This window comes from Malurus melanocephalus, unplaced genomic scaffold (genome assembly GCF_030028575.1).
Source record: "Malurus melanocephalus ecotype Western Australia unplaced genomic scaffold, MMel_1.1 scaffold_1, whole genome shotgun sequence".
NCBI lineage: Eukaryota > Metazoa > Chordata > Aves > Passeriformes > Maluridae > Malurus > Malurus melanocephalus.
The window spans coordinates 8,855,616-8,877,231 of record NW_026623233.1 but is presented as its reverse complement, the minus strand read 5'-3'; the positions used below and the strand labels follow the sequence as shown (position 1 = coordinate 8,877,231).

General features: G+C 41.2%; 1 protein-coding gene across 1 annotated transcript in view; it reads left to right on the top strand.

Annotated features, from left to right (window-relative positions):
- The first annotated feature begins 6,587 nt into the window (after positions 1 to 6,587).
- Positions 6,588 to 21,616, top strand: part of RASA3 (RAS p21 protein activator 3) — a 128,639-nt gene continuing 113,610 nt past the window's right edge. Inside the window, exon 1 of the mRNA XM_057363698.1 lies at positions 6,588 to 6,849. Coding sequence (XP_057219681.1) covers positions 6,795 to 6,849 — 55 coding nt within the window. The 5' untranslated portion in view covers positions 6,588 to 6,794. The remainder of the gene's footprint in view (positions 6,850 to 21,616) is intronic.

Sequence of the window (21,616 nt, the reverse complement as noted above, 5' to 3'; positions counted from 1 at the left end):
AGTCATGCCTGGATAATAAACTGATGCTTTAAAGAATTATGTGCTAAAATATAGTGACAACTGTTGCTATATTGCCTTTCCTACGTAACTTCTCGCTGGCAGAGTTGTTCTGCCTGAATGCTACYAGTGCTAGAAGGTGTTTTTCAGATTGGCAGCCCCTAATGAGGACCAGATTTTGCTCCTTTTGCTCTTGTCAGTAGTCACTCACACACATGAGTAATCCCAGTGTGTTCAATGGGAGCTATTCAGCACACAGAGAGAGTGGCATTTGCAAGTTGACCTTCCAGCATTGGCTTCAATGGGGTATTTGAGCAAATGGAAGACCACAGGACCTGACCCATACTAAACGCGTGACTGCATGGAAAAGTCTATTCAAGCCTTACAGCAGCATGTGGGATAGCTGTGYGCCGCTGCTCGTGGGTGAATTATGCAAAGCTTCACAAGTCAATGTAAACTTCATAGCATCTGTCTTACAGGTCTTGCTTATAGCACAAAACTGGAACACATCTTGGAGGCAGAGAAGTGTTTGTTTTATGTGTGTTTTGGGATGAATGTTGGTAGTACAATCCCAATGGCTTTCCTCAGGGTGTGGATAAGAGGGAGAAGATGGGGTAGAAATTCTCTTTGCAGACCCCTCAGAAGAGGGGGTTCAGTACTATTGGAGCTGCCAAACTGAGAGGGTGGTTGAAAGGAGTTTGCCTTGGAGCTGAAGAGTAGGGGTGGAATCATGTTTTGTCAAATAAATTCTCATGAAGAATAGAGAAGACTACAGATGAGCTGATGACATAAAAGCAAAGGAGATATGAAAACGGTGATCACGGCTGCCAATGTGCAATGACTCGTGAAATATGGTTGTTTATATGCCTGTTTGCATAACCATATATTTATGGTAAACAGGAGTACCCAGTATTTTTAAAACAGTAGAAAGTCCTATTGCGGTTCAGTTTTTACTTCCTCAATATTATTTGCTGTTTTTACTTAGCAGTTTCRCAGAAGGTTAGTGTGGAAGATATCAGAATCCATTCATACTTATTAAACTGCAGTAAAATTCACAATATTTCATTCTTTGACATAATTAYTGGGGGTTTTAGTGTTTCGTTTTGGTTTTGTTTTTTTTTTTATTTTTTATTTGAGCTTTATTACATTATAATCTTTTATAGAAGGTTAAGAGGATGTATTCCTTAATAGGAAAGCAAGGTTTGTAGGTTCAAGTAAAGCAGATATGGCCCAGAGCACAATGCTTTTGCAGTTTAACCAGAAGGTATTTCATGTTGGTAAACTTGACTGAAGTCCTGAACATTCTGTGCTTGCTGCTGAAATAACTTGGATTTTAACACAGTTACATATTTTAGGAGGAAGCTAGACTGACAGATTTTTAGAAGTGATGAACAAGAAAAAAAWTTTAAAAGCATATACCATGGAAATCAGTTGCATTATCGTGGCTATTGTAACAATCAGTTCTTACTGGCCCCTTTTTCCTGTAATTAAAGTCATTTTTCTTTTCACCATTCTGGCCTCTTCCTGGCCCAGTGTTCCAGCAACAAGCAGCAAAAATGTGGGATTTTTTTAAAGGGCAAGTAGTAAGAAAACCAGGTAGACATACTTTATTTCCTGTACTCAGGGGTCACAGGGGAGATCTTTGCTTTAAGTGTAGTAACTGCAGTGCAATTCCCGGTTTTCCTGATTCTGATGCACAGAACTATTTTTATCCAGTGTGTGAGTGTACCATACATGCGTATATACTGATACATACATAGAGTTCAGTAACAGCCATCTCACTAGTATCTGCTCTTTCCCATGTTTCTCCTTCAACTAAACTTTGTCACTTCTGTATTATTGTGAAATCTGTGCTTTCTTGTCACTATTGCTGACATTTTGCTAATTGAAAGTTTCTTCTTGTCATCATTCTCTTTCCTTTTTCTTTTATTTAATGTAATGGCCATAGTGTTTATCTGCCAGAGTAATCATAAAAGCAATTTCACTACTGTTTCTTCATTCCTCTGTAGCTACATCAGATGCAAACTCTTAGCCTTGGGAGACACAGGTAATCACAGACTCAATCTTAATTTYCTACTTGCATAGTATATTTCTGCCATATCTCACTCTGCATAGAGACTGGAGGAAGGACTGCWGCCTTTTCCTGATCAGTGGGTTTGTTCTAGGACTTCAGGAGCAAAAATACCCGTCTACTTTTGCTGACTTACTGTGAGAGGTATCACTGCAAGATCTGAATTTACTACTCAGAAGGGAATGGGATGCAGAGGCACTAACAAGATATCTTTGTTTCTCCACTCACTTTACCAGAGATAAATGTTTATTGGGYCACCCTTGTCAGCGTAGTAGTCATATCATGCAGCATATCTATATGGATAGTAGCTGCCTTTAGGCTTGATACAGATATTATTAGTTGAAACTGTCTATATCTTCCTAGAATTCAATTAAGGTATCTTGCTCAGTCATCAGATCATAGTCTTGCTTTTTATAACAGTGATATTTCCTTAGTTTCATCTTAAATTTGTTGTTCCTTCACATAAATATAGGTAGCAGCTTTGTGCTACCCTGGGGATAGAAGGTTCATATTTTGTTAGTTTCTTGCATAATGCAAAAGGAGATTAGAGAGCTTCTTATATTCTGTTTCCTCCCAAGAGAAAGCTATCATGTAGATCAAGAGAGGAAATGATTTCCTTGCTTGGCACAAATGAGTCACAGAAAATGACCTTCTTTGTAGTCTAATTTAGATCCAAGAATCCTCTGAAGAGCTGATAATATAAACCCATATGGCTTGGATGAAGAAAGTTGAGAAAGACATTGTTACTTACAGACTCATCCACATCTTAAAAAGCAGTATTTCACTTTGCCTAGATTTTTTGCCTAGATCAGACTGCTAGCAGCTGCAAACCTCATGTTGCCTGCACATATTATCTGTWATACGCACATTCATATGTGATACTRCTACTGAGGTTTCATTTCAGCCATGGAGAAATTGAAAAAGCAACACACATTCTTTGGCTGTTTTTTATACTGTTTCACATCTTTAAAAATACATATTCATGTGAATTTTGAAGCAGTGCTTCCATTAACATCATTGGACTGTATAGCATTTGGAGACATGTTTATTACACAGGAAGCAACTTCAGCTGTATGTCAAGAAAACAAGATCCGACAGAAAATAAACTAGCACACTGATACACCAGAGCACTGCCAAAGAGTTTCAGCAGAAAAAATCTGGTGGGAAACCAGAAGTGTAGCTGGACAGCACAGAGAGCTGCAAGCAGCCATTTGTAGATTTTAATGTGAGGAATCTTAATTTATTCCATGGTGAAAAGTCTAAGAAGGGTTTTCTCAGATTTTTATCCCTATTGCTAGAAGTTGTTTTTTTTAATTACTTTTTTTTTCAGTGTTTTGATGTTTTTAAATGCTGGTCTGTTCCAATTGCTGCTAATTGATTCTGTAGGCATCYTGGTAGTTTCTGTTGTGCTTAAGTGTGGAAGTTGGTTGTGCTTGACTATATTTTAAAGGAAAGGCTGGGTTTATGGTTAAATTTTGCCACAGCTTTCCTGGACATATCCATGCTCTTGGCAAAGCTAGGCCATCCTGAAAAACATCCTGGAAGTGTAMCTGTGGGCAGGTATGCATTCCTAAAGCTGTCCAGCGTGCCACTTTGCCCTAACCACACCTTTGGACTGGGATGCTTTCTGATCAGGTTGCTTCTRATCCTGGGTAAAGAATTTCCAAGTGTCATGCCTTATGGGTCTCTTATTTTTCATAATATACAGATGGGAGTCATGACAGTGTATTTTTATTTTTTTACTCAACAAATGTGTTACACCACACACCCTTTACAAGCATTAGCACAGAGAGAGGCTGCAAGCAACACCTGAGGTTAGGGTGTGGGAAAAAACCAGCAGTTTAGATTACAAGGTGAAATTATGCTCGGTCAAATTACATTAGATTTAAGGTGGTGGGCTTTGTCTGCAAATTTGGGTGCTTATAGAGGGGTGGGGAATTTATGTATAGCTTGATTTTTGTGAACATGTAATGACTGGGTTATAGGTAGATATATTCTTTCATTTCCTGGACATAAAGCATATAGTTACAAGTGCCATGACTGTCTGAAAAGAACACTCTGGCAAATTGGGAAGGATAGTCTGTTCAGGATCTGCTGAGAACAACACTTACAACAGCAAATGCTGGGAAGAGTATTGAAAAATTGATTTTTTTTTTAAATGACTGTTTTGGAGTCAAATTTCTGCAGATAAGAAAAGCTTCCAACAGGGAAATTAGGCCAACTGAAGTTCTTATGTAGTGAAGGCAAACATAGAAGTAAAATACTTTATCTCAGATCTCCCCAATATTTAGAGCATAGAAGCAGGTTTCTCCCTGATGCTGTTGAGGAAGATTTCTAAGGATCCTAAGCACAGGATACGTTTATCTTTACTTACAGCTAAACATTATTGACTTGYTTATAGCTGTAATTCTTTGTTTGTGCATGTGTATAGCATTGTGTGTTAGAGTTGCTTGTCGTTTTTCTTCAGTGAGATGGCCCAGTGGGGTTGTATTTATTTTGTACCAAAATATTCAAGGTGTGTGCATACATGGTGAAGGAGAAAAAGCAACAGAYTTTGTATATTTCTTTTTCTATCTGAGCATATGAAGAGTGTTAAAACAGACATATATACTCCAAAACTGTTCATTTGTCACATCCAGCATTGAGAAGCAACATTGGGTTAGCCAGCCTGAGACAATGTCCTTCTTAAAATGTGAGCTCTCTGATCAGCATTCTTGTAATTTCTCTTCAGACTGCTACTTGTGCCGCCTCTTGTCCAGCTGAAAGGTGAGACAAAAATAAGGGAATCAGAAGTATTGTCAATGGTGAAATTTGGGTTATGGTGCAGAAAATGCTAAAGGTTATTAGGGCAGGGAGCACTGAAGGCATCATGGGGAATGCAAAGGACCAGTGGGCAGAGGAGCTAAGTATTGCAGAGAGCTGGGAGCATTATGGAAGGAAATGGTGGAATGAGTATAATGAGATTACAGAGGACATTGGGCATATTACAGCRAGGAAGGAATTATGGCATGGATTTTGGTAAATGGAAGCCTGTACTTTATAATCTCTTTAGAGTCCTGTGCTATAAAAGTATTTTTATCAAATTACATATGTCACTTGGCTATGCAGACAAGGAAGACACAGWAAGTCAGGCAGCTCCTTAAGATAACTCATTGCTTCCTTTTTTGGCAGTGAGCTTGGCAGTTTCCTTCAGTTAGGCCCATACCTGTGTGGGAAAACTCAGATGTCTCAGGCTTTCCTACAAGCTGACTTCCTCTGCTGTTGGAGCTCCTTCCCAGCTTTTTATCTCACTTTTTACCTTTTTGGTTTGGTTTTTTTTTTTGGGGGGGGGTTTTTTTTTTTTTTTTTTTTTTTTTTTTTTTTTTTTTTTTTTTTTTTTTTTTTTTTTTTTTTTGGTAATGAAAGGCATTTATTATGTTGTACCTTCCATGATTCAAGCAATGATGCACGGCTCGCCAGTATTCACTAGGCTCTTACGCACAATTTCTTTGGTACAGAGTTCATACTGCGTGTGATTGATTTGCCTTCTGATTTCTTGCTGTCTTTTATTACTAGCTTCTTAACATATGTACRGATTGTCCTTAGTGTGCTTGCATTTCTTGTGCCTCCTGAAATTAGATCTAGAAAGGGGAAGCATTTAATTTTTCTTTTTTTTTTGTCTGAAGGCTTGAGAAAGGGCTTCTCAGACACATTGGACTGTGATGTACCTGGCCTGTTCTGCATAGGGATATTCCAAGTGTCTTTGGGGGGATTGTGATTGCACGAAAGGAAATTTGATTTTTTGTTTTTGGAATAATGTAATCTGTAGACCTCCTGAACTTYGTCGTCTGCATTTGCCAGACCTTTGGGGAAGGAGTATTTCAATTACTGACTTTACAAGACACAAAGTTTGGCACTGAATACTGACACAGGTCCTATTTCTTGCTGTTTAGCGTGTAATCACGCAAGTCTGAAATCTGAATTCCATGCTCTCCCCGTGCAATCAGGTAGAGCCAGCTTTGCCGCTGATCAAATGGAGCCAGGAGACAGACTGGCCTGCTCCCAGCGCCCAAACGGGTTTGCTTATTTAATGCGGGACTTCTTATCCTCACTATAATGAATGGCTTTCAACCTGGGGCATCGCTAGTGCCCTCTCTTTATGGCTGTGTGGGAAGCAGGACTTGCACATCCCTCCCTCCCTCCCTCCCTCCCTCCCTTTCGCCGTGACGCCAACGGCTGCTCCCGGCAGCTGGTCCGGCCCGGCAATGGAGCGGGGCCACGGAGTTAGTCAGCCCTCGCCCTGTCCGCGCTGCCTGGTCGGGGATCCCGGCGGGTCCGGGTGCGGATGCGGGTSCGGGAGCGGGGCAGCGCTCGGCCGGGCGGGCACTGTCGGGGCCGCGCTCCAGCTGTTGCCGCGCTCCCCCGCGCGCTGTCCCCCCCGCGCCGGGCACCGGGCCAATCAGCGCTGCGGCCGCCGCCCGCTGGCCAATGAGGGGGCGGCGGCGGGGCGGGCGCTGCCGGCCGCGGGGGGAGAGGCGGGCGCTGCGCTCCGCTGGGCTGCGCGGCTGCCGCGTCCCTCGCTCGCTCCAGCCCGGTAGCGGCGCGTCCCGAGCTGTCCGGCCGYCTTCCCTCCTTCCCGTCCGGCGGAGCATCTCGCCTGCCTCCTTCTGCTCGGTCCCCGCGCCTCCGCGGCGGCGGGGCTCTAGCACTGCTGAGCGTCAGGCGCAGCGGCGGCACCACCACCACCATGGCGGTGGAGGAAGAGGGGCTGCGGGTCTTCCAGAGCGTCAGGATTAAAATCGGTGAGGGCGCGGGGCAGCGGGCAGGGAGCCCCCGGTGGAGCGGAGCGGAGCGGAGCGCGGCGAGGCGCCGAGCGCCCGTTCGCGTTGCCCTGCGCTCCGTGTCCCGCCGGGGGAGCGCTGGGGGCGGCGGGCCGGGCGGTGCCCGCGGTCCGGGGGGGCTCCGCGGGGCCGTGCGGGGCGGGCGGTCCGTGCCTGCGAGGCGGCCGGGGCCGCGGGGACGGGCAGGCAGCGCGCTGCGTCCGGCTGGCGAACGGCGCCGGCGTGAGTCCGGGCTGCGCAGGATATTGGGCGGATTTCGCGGGTTTTTGTTTTGGTTTGCTTTTGGGTGGTATTTTTTTCTTGTTAGGGTGGTTTTCGGTCTTTTTTTTCCCCTTTTTCATTTTTGTTGCTAAGCTAGCCTCTGAAAGTTTGAAGGCGGTCACCGAGTCCGAGCACTATGTGTCACTGACAAAGCTGGTGCGAAACCGGCCCAGAAGCGGCTGTGTGCAGAAGCCGCTGTCTCAGCCCCTTTCCTCGGCGAGGGGGACAGCCAGGGGCTGCTGCCGCTTCCTCACGGCTTCCTCCGACTCGCTCTTTTGGAGATTCGCTCTTCTTGCTGTTGAGCGAGTTCCAAACCACATTATTAGAAAGTAAGCGACAGATGTCAGCGAGCGGATTAAACTCTCCCTGGTCGAGTTCTGAGTGTGCTGGCTGAGAGGGAAATCCCTCGTTTCCGTAAGACAATCAGTCCCGCATACCGAGGGAGAGGTTCTCCTCCCCGGGCTGGGGCGCGGGGGCTGCGAGCTGCGGTGGAAGTGGCGAAGTTCAGCACCGGGCTCACACCAGTGGGTACCCAGRGCGTGTGGCTTCCTCATAAAACCCTTGAAAAATCTCCCTTTGCATGTCCCTGCGTTCGGAAGCAATTTTGCAGCCACCAATTGTCGTGTTAGATAATACTGAAACGTGAGATTACGTTCGAAATCTCATTATTGGATAGTGGCATTAACATTTCAAAGAGATCGTTGGTTACGATCGTTTCCTCGTTAATTGTGCGCAGGTAGTTCAGTGATAGCAGGTATTAAGAGTTAAAATTTTATCATAGAAACTAAGAATTATATATTCATTTTGTGTTCTTGCATACAGCCAGAAAACAGATTCAGTAAGACTACAGAGTATGGTCAGACACTTCCTCTCTCTCTTTTCAAAGAGGGGAGGGGAAAATAGAAAAGGTCGYTTCACAAGGGAGAATTCCAGGCACCGTGCGACTGTGTTGTCTATTGCAAGTTGTTTCTATCTGGTGCTTTTTAGTAGAAGGGGTAAGAACAGATCTCGCTTAGAGGGTGATGACTTTGGGTAGGGTGTTTGTGTTTGACTAGGTGCGGTATTTTGAGAAGAAAACCATGATGATGTTATGCCTAAATGATTGAAGTCACAAGTRTGTGGGAATTTCTTTGAATTACAAAAGAGATCGAAAATAATAACAGTAGCAAAAGCCTTGAGATCAATCTCATTATGTCGCGGACTAAAGTTAATCCTCCTGCTGACTTCAGTTATCGGAGCGGAACCCCTGTCAGAGCTAAGCACTTGATTGCTGCAGAACTGCAGCAAGGATCCAACTGCAGCTGGATTTTAGCCTGGAAAGCTAAGAGTCGGAAAAGCCCCGTGCATCCCGGGCTCTCCGGTGCTCCGCTCGTGCCTCCGGAGCGGAAGGTGTTTCCCGGAGGAGCTTGAGGACAATGCCCGGCGCTGCCCCGCTGTTCCGCCGCTGCCCGGCAGGGGGCGGAGCCGAGCGCTTCCGTCTGCCCGTGGCCGAGGCGTCGTGGCGGCAGCGCCACTTTCTGCCACTCGTGTTYAAAAGTCACACTCCTTTCTGTGGCTGACTGGGACATTTGTCAGAAAAATGGGAAGCGACAGGATTGCTTTTAAGGGTTGAGCGAGTGTTCCTAATCAGACAGGCGTCGTAAAGCAATCCCCGTCTTGAAGAATTTGTATGTGGAAATTTGTAGGGTCCCTGCCAAACMTCCTGTGACTGGATCTAAAGGGAGGTCATAGACTCGCAGAATTGTTAGGGTTGGAAGGGATCCGTGGAGATCACCTATTGCAAACCTTCTGCCAAGGCAGAGTCACCTAGCAAGGGTTATTAAAACCCACCTGGACATATTCCTGTATATCTTCAGAGAGGGAGACTCCATAACCTTTCTGGGCAACAAGTGCTCTGCCACCCACAGTGTAAAGAAGTTCTTCCTCATATTGAGGCGGATCTTACTGTGTTTCTGTTTATGGCCGTTACTCCTCATCCTGTTGCTGGGCACCACTGAAAAGATGGTGAACATTGGAGAGACACTACTTTTTTCAGCAATTCCCAAGAGTAAATTTGTCCTTTAGCAGTTCCCATTCATGGWTATCATGTAGGTTTCTCTCTTCTCTAGTGACAAGAGGTTTTGAATATTTTAATGGGTTAAGAGATAAGTCATTTCCCACCTTGATTTGCTTTGATTTATCATGCTGTAGAAATGGTCATTTCTATTCTTTGGTAGCTTGTTTCTTGGCCAAGCTGTGACTGATCTCTGCCTTTTAAATATTCTGTGCTTGATCTGGTAAAATGTTTCCTTCTCTGTAGCACCTGTGCTGGCAAATCATGAATGGGGACGCTGATGTGCAGGTGTGCCTTGGTATAAATTGGATGAAATGTAGGATTGATGGTTTGAGGAATCAGTGCAAACATGGTGTGGACGCCCATATTGGGATGCCTTCTTTAGTGGGGAGGCTGATGCAGTTGGGAGGCTTCTGGCTGTGCAAAGCATCTGTAGCCTAGAGATGTTTGACTGCCCTGCTGTAATGTACTKCTATGGCTGGCTGTCCTGTATTTCCAAGAAGCTGCAGGTAAATTAAAGCATTTTCTTCTGCTCCTAGAACTTGTYCTTTTGAGACTCATGAATCAGCTATATTTAGCTAGATGGGTGATTACATCCTGGATCTCCTAAATGCTTCYATGTTCTGAGGAGTGTTGTTTCTAGTCATGCTTGGATTTGGCTTGAGCCATCTGTCTCCTTTTTTTAATTTGAAAATGTTGAAGTTTTGWAACAGTTGAGCTTTGTAGGAACCTGTGTCTTTGTCTTGTTGGTTTGAATTGGCAATGGTGTGACGTCTCCAAAAGATGTCTTATTGAGATGTTGGTGTTGTGGGGCAGCAGGGTGAGCTCTGTTGATGTGGATACCAGTGTTAAGAGGAATTGTTATGGTGCTACCTCTTGTCCAGTTTTTTCTGTGATTAGCTGAATTGGAAGAACTTAACGCCTGGCAACTTCTGCTCGTGTTGCAAGGAAGTAACATGCACTAAAAAGAAAAAAAGTAATACTTGTGTTAATGAATGYGCTGTTCGGATGTCTAGTTGAAATTGATTTATTTTGGCTTCCCATAACTGAAACTGTTGTGCTTATGTCTTTTTTTTTCTCTTTAACTGAAAATTATTTTTACCGGAATCCCTAATACATAAACAAAACAATGTGTCATGTAAGACTAAACAAACACTTCCTATAAGATTGCCACTTTGAGGAAGTGTGCAGTGCTGATATTTCCATGAGTCAGTGTTTCAAAACCTGAGAGGAAACAACATAAGGCTCTATGGCTGATGATTGGCTGGAAAAACTACAAAGAGAGTCCTTCTGCTTGACAACATGACTTTTGTTGCACTGTTAATATTTAATAAATATGCTGTATTTAATTGCTACTTTTTTGTCCTTAAATGGCATCAACTATTAAGCTTTCTGTTGAAAAAATAAAAGCTCATGTTCAGCATTTCTGCTGTTGAAAGCTGTATGCTGGCTAGARCTTGCTGCCAGATTTTACTTTGTGAAGTTGTTTATACTTGAAAAATCTAAAGAAACAGCTCATTTGTGAATTTTCACTTCAACAAGCTTTTCATGTTGCTGAAATCTAGCACTCTTATACTTAGGGGCATTAGGCTCTGCTTTAAAATAATATTTTTTGTAGCAGTGGTAGAGCTTGTTGTAGCTCTGTCTCTCTGATMGTTTTAGAGTAATAAATGGGACAGGAGGATACTGCACACTAAGAACTTACTGGGGCTGTAATATAGTGAGGRTGACCCTTTACTCATCATTATGTTGACCTGACAGATAGTAACAATACACTTGTGCACTGTGAGGGATTTAAGATATTCATGAACTTCCAAAGTTTTCTTTTATAATCTTTAGAAAGGACCATTTTGTGGTTACAAGGTTTTGAGGTCTTACATTACGCTGCTGGAATTCCCACCTTTTAGACTGTCATTAGTGCTAAATGTGTTCAGACTCATGAAGCAGTGAAATTTTTGTGCTAAAATTTGCCTCCTACCTGATGTAGGTTGGTGCTTCACACACAACTTACCCTGTYCTAAACTCAGCCCATTTTCTAGAAACTATGAGACCTTGTTTACATCCAGTTGACAAGATGAGGATGGTTGGTCTGTAGATGTGCCATCTCTTTGCCTCTTATTCTCGCTGTGCATTCTKTACTAATTCATGCAGAGTTTACGACATTGTGAAAGCAGCTGAACTTCATGAAACTGAGCATCTTGGGTGAARTCGGGCTGAGTATTTGCTTAAGTGCTAGTTTACTGATGTTTGAGCAGGTCAATTGCCAAGAGAAGGTATTTACAGGCTTCCACCATTAAACTTGGTACAGGGTAAATGTTTGAGATGTCTCTGTGTTTCCAAGSCTAAGGAGAAACTTACCTTGTCCCTGACAAATTTAAGGTCTCCCTTAAGTCTAATAATACTAAGGCTGTTCAGGGAAATCCATTTTGTCTTGAGAAGATGTCCCTTTTAATGTTGTCTGCTGGGATTTAGTACCTTAAGTAGTTACTTGTAGAAGTAACTACGACTATATATGTTCACTGCATAATACTATAAAAGGATTTATTCCCATTTTAATGGGGCAAAAGGTTGTGGAATAGATATTTTTAGAATGAAAAAACATTTCCCAGGTACCTTTCTCTCTCTCACACTTTATATATATATATATATATACACATAAACCAGAAAACGATTATTTAGGAAGTGTGAAATGTTTCTTMTAAAGATAACAATGTTTTTTTTTTTCTGGTGTTTCCAAGTTAGAGGACCAAGAARTAAAGGAAGGAAGAAAAGCTGTTTGCATCTCACCCTTAATATGTTCAAGACTTCTCGAGATCTTTTTGTCACATTAAAAAGTTAGCAAGTACAGCTTAAACTGATGTTGCCCAGGTAAAATAAAGTGGCAGCTTATCTTCTTATTGATTGACTGTAGCAATGTGAATTAAGGCTTGAGTTCCACTGGCTATGAAAGGTGAAGAATAGATTATACAAATTTGTCACTGCTGGTTCATTATTTGAAATTGCTACATTTGATGGTGGTTGTCTTCTGACCAGCTTGTGTTGAATGGAAGAGGTCTGGGACCAATGCTATTCCTAGAGGCAGAGTGCCATGGTTTGTGGACTGTCAGGAACAGCCATAACTGTAGCAAAAATGGAGACCAAAGCATAATTTCTGCAAGTGAGAGAAAGAAACAGAGGTAGCAGTGGAAAATGCGTCAGTGAATGTAGTTTTGATGAMATGGAATATGCTTGTGTTTGGGGCTGCCAGCCTAATTCTGTAGCCTTCCATCCATTGCTTTACTTTCTTTTAAGTAGAGAAGGATTCATATATGAGTGGAAGCTGATGTGTTTTGGTTTTTAGATTGTGTGGTGGTAAATTCACAGGAGTGAAATATGTTAAACAGATCTGCTCAGAGCCTCTGATGTCAGGAAGCAAACTTCCTAGGTTTTTTTAGTCTTCTGGAGTTGGTACATTTGAAAAAACTGTTGTTTAATCACTCTCTCATAAGAAGTATTTTCTTGTCTCTTCATGGAGGTGATTGTCTGCTGATCAGAGTACYAAATGCTCTTACATGAGGACATGTAAATGCTGAGTGTCCTAGCTTCACAGTTTTCCAGAAAATGCTTTTCAAAACTTTTTACTGCCTTGAATTACTCTTCAGACTGATTTATATTTTTTCAATTTTTTTTTTTACTACTTCACTATCATTAGTTAAATTTTAGTTTAGTTCTGAAATTGCTGGCTTAGTTAGATGCCAGTATTTGCTTATCTTGTTCTGTTTTTATGTCTGTTTTTCCTGCTGCTGTTCTTTGTTTTGCACATTGCTTTGCTTCTGTTTTATAGTTGCAGTCCAGAGCATGACATCATGACATGCTAACCCAAACTGGTAGCTTGGTGGTGCTGAAAAGGCAGGTCTTGTGTTTCCCCTTCCCTACTCATCTTGCTCTCAGCCTTTAAATGCTCTTTGCACACCTTCTGTTGACTGATGCTTCTCTGTTCACAGAAAATCCATTTGCAAATCGATTTGCAAAGTAGGCCCAAAGAATGCAACTTAATTTTCTTTCCAGGTTTAGTTTTCTTCCATTTCAATGAGGCGAATCTGTGCACTCTGGTGGATGTCAGAGCTGTCTCTGGACAAGTATCCAGGAGCTTGACTGGGAGTGTGTGTGTGTGGGAAATTGGAGGGGACAGCAGGCGCRTCCCTTACTTTTATGTCTGTGTACGGCAGTGTCGTGGTGTTGCCTGACTCTTTCTATGCTCTTCAGTCTGCTCCCTTTCCTTGCTATGGGTTTTCTGGATGGTGCTGTGTGTGTTAGCTGCCAATACACACCAGCTTGGTCAGCTGCTCTGGAGGATAAATGTTAAAACTCCAGCAAGAACAGYAAGAGGATTATCTGACAAACTGATGTATCTATATTTCTGACCTTCCAYCTGAGAACTACTTGAACCTCACACAGTTCAGGAGTCTTAGCTGTTTGTGAAAGTTCAGGWGTTTTAATTGGTATTAATAGTCACACATGCTGCCCCGTTTCTCCATCACACACTTGTCTTTTAAAGCTGAGGCATCTATGTTGATTATCTTGTTTATGCTTAAACAGAACTCCCCCTCGCCTTTCGTTGCATCACAGCAAGATTTCTACTTACGCAGTTATTTTGTCAAACACTTTGTTATAATATGAAGTCATTTGTTGCACTGATGCTCCCATTTAAGGAAGACCTTCTCTTGCCGACAYTGAAGGGTGTTGCCTACAGCAAGATTAGAAAATACATTTAAAAACACCTGTCAAAAATACCTTTGATAGTATTCAACAGGTTAAAATTCCCTCTCTCCTTTTTCACTGACTGATCTCCATTACAGGAATGTAAATTATGAATAATTCCGTTGAAGCCAGTAATTGCACTTCWGTGAATTGAATTAAGTCTTTGAGTGTCTCATGTAGCAATTTTTTTTCTTGGAGGAGGTGGAGGGGAAAGGATGAGGCAGAATCTTCTTTGGGTTGTTAAGGAGTACTTCATACTTCTCATGTTGTTACAATTAATTTTGCAAACGAAGAATAAATCTTACAGCTAGCCCATGTGAGATAAAAAGCCCAGAATAAAGACAGGCTTGTAGACTTTGCTGCACGCTGTAAAACATGTGAATATCTGACAGTTGTGTTGCTCATATCAATCAGACCAACAAGTGTTCAGCCAAATATGTCAAAGAAAAGTTAGTATTTGTGTGTGCCAGTGGACTATTAATGCTTCTCAGGCTCATATTAATAGTTAAATCATGCATTAGTAAATCTTATTGCTATGCTTTTAAACTTTGTAGTACTGGAGGTTTATATATTTTGTGGTTACCAAGGAAGAGCTCAAACTTGGAGTTAATAACAGGTTGTATTTTATTAAACTGAAAAGCTGATCATGGACTTGCACTTTCTTACCTTCTGATTTTACTGACATTTACTAAGTCTTATGAAGTGTCTATTCTTTAGCAGTGTCTGATCTCTTCAGTATAGTGGCTGGTGACTGGTTTAGGACCCAAATAAAAGCTTTGTTTTGGAGTAAAAAACAAAACAACTCTAATTTCCTTCCTCTCCAGTCCTAACCTCTGCCAAGGGGAAAGGAACTTCCCTGAAACTTCACATGTTGTTTTCCTTCTTATAGGAGAGCTTCTGGGTGAAAGTTTTGCAAAATGAGATGTGAAGCTTCCAAATGATGAAGAACTGGAATATTTTCCCCATTTTCCTTTCTCAGATTTTAATGGATCATTGCCAGCTGTAAAACACTTTAAATATTCTGTGGAAAGTTTGGGGCATTTGAGGTTTGGGGTTTTTTTTTTCCCCTTTTGCCTGAACACGAAAAAATGTAGTGTAACTGTATTTTTGAGATGTGTTGAGGAAAGAACACAAATGTTGAAGGCTTACAGCCTGGTCTGACTTGCCTGACTTCTGAGGCTGATTAATGTTTCTGCTGTTCAGTTTTCATTCCAGACCTCTGAAGTCTTACCATTTTTTTTCTACTTGACTAGAGACTTGTGTGTTTGCCTGTTATTACCTCTCAGGGAGCACTGGGGCCAAATAAAGGTCCCTTCATTAGCCCAACAACTGAATTTTACTGCTCCCTGTCTCCTGGGGTGTGTAACTGTGACTGCATTGCCTTTGACTGAAATGGATTTGTGTGATGTGATGATAAGAGGGTTTCATTTATTTAAGAATGACTGGTAGGTTTGAACASGTAGTATTTGATGCATTGTTTATTTGGCATAAATATTAATGTCCTTTTATAAGCTGCTAGTAGGTGGATGAACATTAGAGGAAGTGTCTCAATTCTACCATGTAYAACAAAGGACTGAACAGTCTTGAAGTTGGGAAGAACACCTATTTCTGTGATAAAGGGAGGAGGGGGAAACACAGATCTGTGTTCTGCATGCTAAAGCTTTCTTTTCATATATTACWGTGACTTAGGAGGAAATATACTTGTCTATATGTTTGTCTCTAARCTTGTTACTAGGAGATTTCAAAATCCATTTAGAAGAAGTTTGCATTGAAAGGCCTGAGTTTGTGTTTCAAAAAAAAGGAAGATGAAACATTGGAAATGTTGTGTTACGCAGGGAGCAGAAGGATGTATGAACTTGTGAAGAAGTTTTATTTCCAGGATTTTTAACCTGGACTGGTTATTGTTTTGAATTTATAGATGTAGGAATAAACTTTTTAAGTGACTGATAACTTGTTTTATAGCAATTTGTGAATTTAAATTCCATTTAGTTCGTTGCACAGAAGGCATGTAGTATAAATCAACTTCACTAGTTTTTTTTATTTTCCTTGCTTTTGAGTCTTTAATATTCTGAGTGTTGGAAACCAGACAACTTGGAAATATTTTCTTTACAGTTGTGCTTTYGTTATGGTTGTTTATATAGATTTCTTATGTTTAAGAAAAGCAACTCAGAAAACCAGATGAACTGGTGCCTAAGTTTTAATCTCCTTAAAAATAGAAGGGAGAGGAAGAAGTTTATTTTTATTACTGTTTCAAATTTCTTCTAAAAATATTTCTATTTACAAATTGTTTACAGCTACTTACTTTTGTTCAAGAACTCTAGAAGAAAACAGTTAGTTATTGGTAGCTTTTTACAAGGCTTTAGTTGATTCTTGCTTGTATTTCCCWGCTGGTGTTAGAGTACATCTGGAATCTATGAAATTCCTTTCTTTGTTCCTCATTTCCTGTTTCATTGAGTACTACAGTGCAACACTGTGGAAGCTATTTCTCTTAGCATCTTCTAAGATGTATATTTTAAAGCAGTTAGTGAGTTCTTAAAGGTAACAGTGTAATTACCAGACAATTTGAATCATATCGTGAAACTTCTCAGATGCTTTGTTTTCATATTTCAGTGAAAAGTAGTTTCGTTGATTTATCTGGCTGTCGTTCAGCTTGTAGAATTGTAGGAAGGAGGGTGGTAGAAATAGAAGAAAAATCTGGTAGATAGTACAAAAGCTGCCTTTCTTAGTCTCTCTCTCTGCCCCTCCCTCCTCCCCCTGCCCAGGAACAATCACCAGTTTATAATGGAAAATTAGATCTATTTTGCAGGAGACAGAGGGTGTGACATCCTACGGTTGCTTTTAGATTCTGGTTTGAATGTGGCTGGTGACTGCTCCAGAGCACATGAGCACAACCTTGGAAAATTGAGCTCTGACAATGCAGCACAATGTGAGCGTTGTGAGTATCTAAAACAAAAATAAAGCCAATTCATCCTCTCCAAAACAGCCATGTTTAAGTTAGATATACTGGTTGGGATTGCATTGTTGTAGATAACTCATAGTCAGTAAAAAAGAGASGAGGTGCAGTTGTATAATAGAATTGCTCTAATTTTTTTCAAGAAAGTAGTACTGTTCTTCCTGGAAAAAAATGTACTTTTCTGAATACTGTATCTGTCCCAGTGGCTGCCCCAAGTTTTCCAGAACAAACGGAGGTTCTTCATAGTCCAGTGGTCGCCTCTTCTGTTGTTGCCATTTGCCAGTTGTGTTTCGGAGGTCACAGCTTTCATTCCTTGTGCTGTCTGTAGTCATGAAAACTCTGTAGTGGTACAAGATGTGCTCAAAAACTTCTTCACAAAGCACCTGCGCTTAAGGTAGGACTTGCATTGGAAGCATTGCTTTTTCTCTTTATAAATGCACTTGCTGTTTTCCCTTCTGTTTTTATTTGTGGAATATCTGTGAAATGGTAGCATTTGCTCTCATGGCGAACTTAATATTGGGAAAAYATTTCCTATTTTTAGCTGCTTTTAATACATTTTAGAAGAGAGACGCAAGGAATACTAGCCCTGAGACCTGTTACTCCTCAACAGATCTGATCAGCCCAGTTCCTTATCTTCCTTTGATTTTTTTTTTTTTTTTAGATGTCCCTAACAGTATAATTGATTTCATGAAATAGGTTGTACATGCAGGTAGTTGCACATTGTATTTGTTCTACAAACTGTAAGGAGCTAAGGSAAGTGCTACTTATTTCCCAGAAGGTATGCAAAAATAGTGACAGAATTATGAAACTACAGCAGTTGTCTGTCTTTTAGGTGATATGGGTACAGAACCTTTTTTAACGTTCTCAKGTCTTCTGTGCTTAATGAAAGTGACCGTACTGCTCAGTGTGGCTGAGAATTTGGCAAACCCAAAAGCCATTTTGCTCTGTAGGTGATTATTGTTGATATTAGACTGTACTATGCCCTGTTTCAAGTGTTCAGTAAAGGTCCTAGAAAACACACACCTGATCTGCTCAAGTCAGAGGAGCTGTGCTCCTGCAAATTTTGTGCCCTGTCTTAACTTTTCAGTATGGTAGCCTTGACCCAGTCTGGTCCTAAGAGACTTCCTTCAGACCACCTCTCCCTGTAGCACTGGTTCATAAACCTATTAGTTCAATTCCTGAAATTGCATTTTACCTCCAAGAATATAATGTACAAGTTCTGAGTTTTTTGTGTAAAGTATTCCCTGGAAGATAAGCAGGAGGGACAATCAGCTATTTCYGCAAGTATTCTGTGGCCCATTCCTCTTTATAAACTTGTAGTCACATTTATTGTGCAGATATTTGATGTTTAAGACTTTGGTGGATGTTTCATATAAGCTTCATACTTCAATTTCATTCAAGTTTCAAATTGTTGAGATACCTGAAGAACCGCATTTGTGCTCTGTTAGCATTTCTTGCCCTAAGTGTAAGGTAGGAGTTGACCAACACTACTCTTATTTCTGTAAATATTTGTCTTAACCTGTGTTTGTAGATTGTTCCACATAATTAATTTTGCTGCACACTGAGAGCCAGCAGCTTTTGGAGGATTCTGGTTGATCATTGTGAATACCAGAGTTCCCACTAACCATGTGCAGTATTTGGAGGCAGGAGCTCCAGGTAGTTGCTGCAGGATAGGTTTGGATGAACAGTGCTTCAGAGATGATGATGACTTAGAAAGGAGGTTGTGGTCATAAATTCAGCCCTGTCTAAAGCTGGGGGAACTCTTAATGCCCCTTCCCTCTCCTTACTGATGTCTAGAACCAGGGTCTGTGCTCTGTGGGATAGTGCCTGCAATGGACTTTGGGAAATTGGTGTTGCACTTTAGAGTTGGAAGGAACTAGATTTCAAGATAGCATAAGATCCCCGTGGCTATTTATTTTTTTAGGCCTGCTGAGCAAAATTGCCTGAGAGGGAGTAAAAAACCCTAATTTTTATTCAGATCAATACTCATGCCTGTCTGTTTTTGAATGGTGATTCTGTGATTTTTGACAGGGAATAAAAAGTGCCTGGGGGAATTTGGAATGTTGCAATTGAGAAAAATAGTTTCAGTAAAAGTGAAACTTAACAGGCTGATGATTAGTGTGTTTTGACACCTGATTCTGTGACAGTATTCCAGAAAGTTGTGAGTTTGAAAGTGGGAAAAAAAAATAAGCTGAATTACTTTTAAGGCCTGCTTCAGTATTAAATGTAACCAGTCTCTTGTAACAGTCTAGTGGAAAATGTCCTTGTTAAAGTTTCCTGATAACACCTTCAGAGTTGGTAATCTAGTCCTGGAGGTAACTTTTACTGCATGCTCTTGAATATGGGCTTCACTTTCTTAAGCAGAGTGAATCTCTGGAATTTAAGGTGCATTTTTCTTCTAGTCCAGTGGAATCTTATTCAGGTTTAGTTGTACCATGTCAGACTTTTTTTTTTTTTTTTTTTTTTCTTTTTAATGTTTGATGACAGAGCTATAACCAGAAGTACCAGATACTTGTAAGGTAGAGTCTCTACTTCAGCACTACCACACACACTGCACTGGGAAACATACAGGAGCAAATTCTGTACTGAATGGACCATGCACAGAGGCAGAATGAAATGGGGTCAGGCATGAATATCTTTTCCAGGAAGGGCTTAGAACCAAGTAAGAGCTTACATGTCTGTGAATTAGTGCCAGGCTTCAGATATGCCAAAACTCCTCTGGCCTTGCGTGGGGTTAACTCGGTGCTACAAAATGTGATCTGAAAAACTCACTRCTTGTGAGGAATGCTGGATACGGGGCTGGGCCCAATTCCCTCTTGCTCTCCAGAGCTCCRCAATATGAGATATGGGCAGGAGCTTCCATCTACTTCCTTCAGAGTATGGGGTCATTTGCAAGGCAGGACCTTACAGCTGTGCCTTAAAGACAGGAATTTGGTTCCCTTTGTACTTCTGGAGGAGGCAGTGGTGGTGATTTATCAGTGTTTTTCTTATATTGTAGGTATAACATTTGGTGTCTTCAGTGTCATTGTAAAATGCTAACATATTTTGCAGTGTACATATCTTCTAGGGTACCAGCCTGCAGGAGATGGAATTGGGATATTTCTCTTGGGATAGGTTGGGTTTCAACAGARGCAAAGCACAGTGTGCTTTGGTCTAGTGCAGGTGTCATGTGCATTTATTTGATAAGTTTTTTTTACCATTATTTTGGACATAGATGCATACTTTTTTTTTTCCCCCTCACAAAGTGTTTGTTTCTCTGTCCTCTGTGGTACACCTGAAACCAGCTGTGCTGGAGTGCTCAGCCTGCACAGCTGCATGGGGAACAGGGTGTGCGAAGCATTGTGTGCTTGCTTTTTTTTTTTTTTGCTTTCCATTGCTTTCTGTTTGTTAAATGATAGTTTTCTTTGGGTAACATGAGATTAGCACTAAAATAGGCCAGCATAGGATGAAGATGACGACAATATAAAGCTTCTAAACATGACTTTGTGCCAATGGGTTAGCTTCACTTTAATCAGGATTTTTAATTTTTTTTTTTTCAACAATCATTCAAGTAAAGTCTTTGGACCAAAATAGCTTAATATTGGGACTGTGCTTAAGTATTTCTTTTGAAGAATGGAACACTTTGTCAGATGTTGATGGAGACTAATGTGAATTCTGTTGAGAGCTTTTGGAGGGGGGGGAAGGGAAGGAGGTTGAGACTTTGTAAATTAAAACTAACTCAAAAGGATGCTGCTGTTCATCATCCGTGGTATTAGTGATGCCTCCGAAAGGTCTTTGGTTATACACAGGCTTCAGAATCGTATCAGGAGTTAGGGCTTAGCCGTAGATAGTGTAATCACTGTCTATGATTACAAAATCGGTTTGTATTCTTGTAATCATCCAGGTTGGGTGGTTCAGCCCCAAACCTTCAAGATACAAGACAGTAAGTTTGACCTGGCCCACTTAATTAATTTTACAGTCTCTTCAGGTGTAATTTTTTAAATTCATTAATTACCTAATTAGCCTTAATGTTAAATGAGTTTTTATGCTAATTATTTGAAAGCCTGATCTAAGAAAGTCACTGAAGTATATAGCTGCTGTTCTGCCTGTAAGACAGCCTGGATATTTGTCTCACAGTGACATAATGATATCAGACATATGTCTTCATTCATGTTCCTGGCAGCTGGAAGCAGTTGTCTCAAAGGCTTGTATTGTTTACCCGTGTCTGCTAAGCACCGGTGAGCTTCCAGAGTCAAACACTTGAAATTGAAGTTAACCATCGTGAGGGTTGTTCATTGTAATCTTGAGTCCCTTTGTGTACACAACATTTCCACCTTTACAGGATTATATATTTACTTTTAAAAGAAAAACACTATGCTGCTTTCAGCCCACTGGATGAGTGGTACTTGGGTAATGAGTAATTATTCTATTATTAATAATTTATTATTATTGTCATTGTCATCATCTGTATTCTGTTCTTGTAGTGGAATACATGATTTCCTGCCCGTCTGTTTGCTCTGGCATTGTTGTTGAGCTCTTTTGCTGCATTCCTTACGATACAGTGGAATTTTAAATCATCCAGCCTTTCCTGAGGCAGAGTTGACTCTTCTAAGCAGGGGACAGTGTAGAAAAATGGTATTTACTGGTCATGGTGCCAATTTGCATCTAATTGTACATTTTTCTGGAAGGCAATTTTGTTGAAATGGCAAGGATCTTGGCCCTGAATGTGTATCCGGCCATTG